This window comes from Sinocyclocheilus grahami, unplaced genomic scaffold, assembly GCF_001515645.1.
Source record: "Sinocyclocheilus grahami isolate Dianchi unplaced genomic scaffold, SAMN03320097.WGS_v1.1 scaffold55.1, whole genome shotgun sequence".
In the NCBI taxonomy this organism is placed as follows: Eukaryota; Metazoa; Chordata; class Actinopteri; order Cypriniformes; family Cyprinidae; genus Sinocyclocheilus; species Sinocyclocheilus grahami.
Window position 1 is genome coordinate 58,274 of NW_015505234.1, and position 2,997 is coordinate 61,270.

The 2,997-nt window shown below is 37.5% G+C and overlaps 1 protein-coding gene across 2 annotated transcripts in view; it reads right to left on the minus strand.

Annotated features, from left to right (window-relative positions):
• Window positions 1-2,997, minus strand: part of gnao1a (guanine nucleotide binding protein (G protein), alpha activating activity polypeptide O, a) — a 137,628-nt gene that overhangs the window by 17,567 nt on the left and 117,064 nt on the right. For both annotated transcript variants that reach the window (XM_016270002.1, XM_016270001.1), the window contains exon 6: window positions 2,147-2,276. In XM_016270002.1, the coding sequence (XP_016125488.1) occupies window positions 2,147-2,276 (130 nt within the window). The remainder of the gene's footprint in view (window positions 1-2,146; window positions 2,277-2,997) is intronic.

Consider the following 2,997-nt stretch of genomic DNA (forward strand, 5'->3'; position numbering starts at 1 on the left):
TGAATTAAATAATATGCAGCCATGAATGAGCGCATGTTGGAAATAAAAGCGCTGAATTGAATTCTCTCTCCGTTGTCTATGCTCATCGTTAGTCTCATGAAGTCAGAGTCACTTAGATAATCCATCAAGATCCTCTCCCAATAAAGACGTAACTTTGCATGAGTTAAATAATACATCCATGAATGAGCGCATGTTGGAAATAAAAGCGCTGAATTTAATTCTCTCTCTGATGTATATTTGCTCATTAGTTTCGTGAAGCCGCTTTCATATTGCTGTTCACTCACCGGGTTGATGCTCAGGAAATGCTCCACAGCACGGCCACCGCATGTACCTTTTAACAATTCACTTGTTTAAAACACCCTAAATTGTATTAACATTTACTATATAACCATTATTTCGCTAATAAACATCTAAATAAATACAACTCTATGGAAATTAATTATTTATTATCTCCGCGAGCGATCACAGTTTGCGTATAGTTCTATGTAACTGCATAGATAAACCGCGCTGTCAACAGGCATTTCATAATCTAGAAGGACAAAAACATTATTAATAATTCTGATATAACATTCCAGTTGAGAAATGCAATAAAATATGATGTTTTGTTTGTTATATTCCAATATTCCAGAGAATATTATTCAGCGAATTAACATTATCCAGTGAATTATTCTTGACTCTGTAGCTATTAAACAGCTTATAAACCTACTAAAACTGTAGTTTAAAATGAAGTTGATACGACTCCTGTCCTTTATTTATTTTTCCATTTGAAAACATTAGACATTCTACATTTATTTTGCTTATTGTTAATATTAGTGTTGATGCTTTTTATAAATACAATGTTTTTTATTGTTGTAATATGAAGATTACATTTAACATGAAAGACTGCTAATTTTCAACACTTCTAAAAAAAAGAAAAAAAGATGTCTGAAAAGAGGAAAAACCAAAGTGAAGTATGTTTGTACTTCACTCAGTCATTTATTTACTTTATAACAGTAAATAAATATCAGTTCTGCATATCGGTTATCGGACACATAAACATGCAAATAATTGGTATCGGTATCGGTTATAAAAAATCAATATCGGAATCAATATAAAAAAACATAGAAAAACTGGAAAATTTCAAAACATTTTCAACCATATTATTTATTCATGTCCCAGTGGGAACCCCAGCACCCTGAGAAACCATTATGTGTGCAGCTAGTTAGCACGGGATAAGCATTTGGAACACAGACATGACAGCTACGATACTCAAAGCTATGACATTATCAGAGTTATCCAAATAATTGTTTTCTTTTTAATTCAATTTTGCTTAAATTTAATGGTACAGTGTGGAGCATCAAAACATTACCCATGATTCAAATCCAGGTCACCCACATTTAAGAGCATGTTTGCTAGCAGCTCATCTCCAATACTTACAAATCTGAATGGCAATAATAATGAAATAAATACAAAACGCTAATAATACATATTGAAATTACATCTAAAATATTTAAACAAACTGCCACTTTATTGATATGTGGGGCTTAATCAATATTACACTAAATGTTTCAGTATAAACCTATAGTACATTTGAACCTATATTGAAATTTACAGCATATTGTAACAGTACGTTTGTTAGAATAGTAAATAAAAATACAACTATCAAGTGTTATTTTTTCACTATTATTTACTATTTCTAAGAATTTTACAGTATGCACAAGATGACACATACAGCACAAGCATTGCTTAATGTGCCGATTAGTGTGGGAGTTCACAATGGAGGCTGATTTATCAACAGCACTGACCTTAAACATGTCCAAAAACCAGCTAAACAAAAAGGTTCTGTGGCCCTTTTTCAATTATCAGGCTGTGAATTATCACACAGCACACTATGATCATGTTCACTTGAATGGCAACATAATTGCAATTACAGTGTTCAACAGTGGATGAAGATCATATAGTCTGCGTCGCATAGTTACAGTAACTCTCTTAAAGCATGGGAAAACTTTGAAATACCCATCATTTTTGTTAGTGTGTTAAGTGTGCACACTTGAGTGTATAAGCACGTGAGTATGCACGTGCAATTGAGTCACACATTGTGTGTCAGAGCATAAGCATAGATGTGCATGTTTGTGTCTCTCCGTGTGAGTGTGTATTTAGTGCTCACCGTGGTCTCGTCTTCATGGAGCACCTGGTCGTATCCACTCAGAGCCACACAGAAGATAATGGCGGTCACGTCCTCAAAGCAGTGGATCCATTTCTTCCTCTCCGACCTCTGACCTCCCACATCAAACAGCCTGAGTGGACACAACTCAACATGAGTTCACCACACAATAATGCACTCCATCACACAAGCAATATACACTACCGTTCAAAAGTTTGGGGTCAGTACAATTTGAATACTTTTATTCAGCAAGGACACATTAAATTGATTTATAATGTTATAAAAAATTTCAAATAAATGCTGTTCCCCTTCAGGAACTCGAGCTGCGCCCTTGCGTGACCGCGTTCTGAAGCACGTGTCAAATCCGTCCAATGGAGCATGATTGGTTAACACTAGCTCAATCGGAGCAGATGGCGGCTCGGCATCGAGATGTCGTCCTCGCCCATACGAGAGAGCTGGGGTTAAGACTAAATGCCAAGAAGAGTGTTCTTTCTCCACTACAGAGAACCACTTATTTAGGCGTGGTGTGGGACTCAACCTCGATGCAGGCACGTCTGTCTCCTGCTCGAATCGAGTCAATCCTCACGACAGTCACGAGAGTAAGAGAAGGCCAGTCACTCACTGTCAAACAGTTTCTGAGGCTGTTGGGCCTGATGGCAGCGGCGTCTAACATGATACCTTTTGGCCTGCTGTACATGAGACCCTTGCTGTGGTGGCTCAGAACCAAAGGATTTTCCCCCGAGGGGGAATCCGCTTTGCATGATCAAGGTCACGCGGCGATGCTTACGTGCCTTAGATATGTGGAAGAAACGTTGGTTCCTGGTTCAAGGCCCGATGTTAGGGGCTCCTTGTCG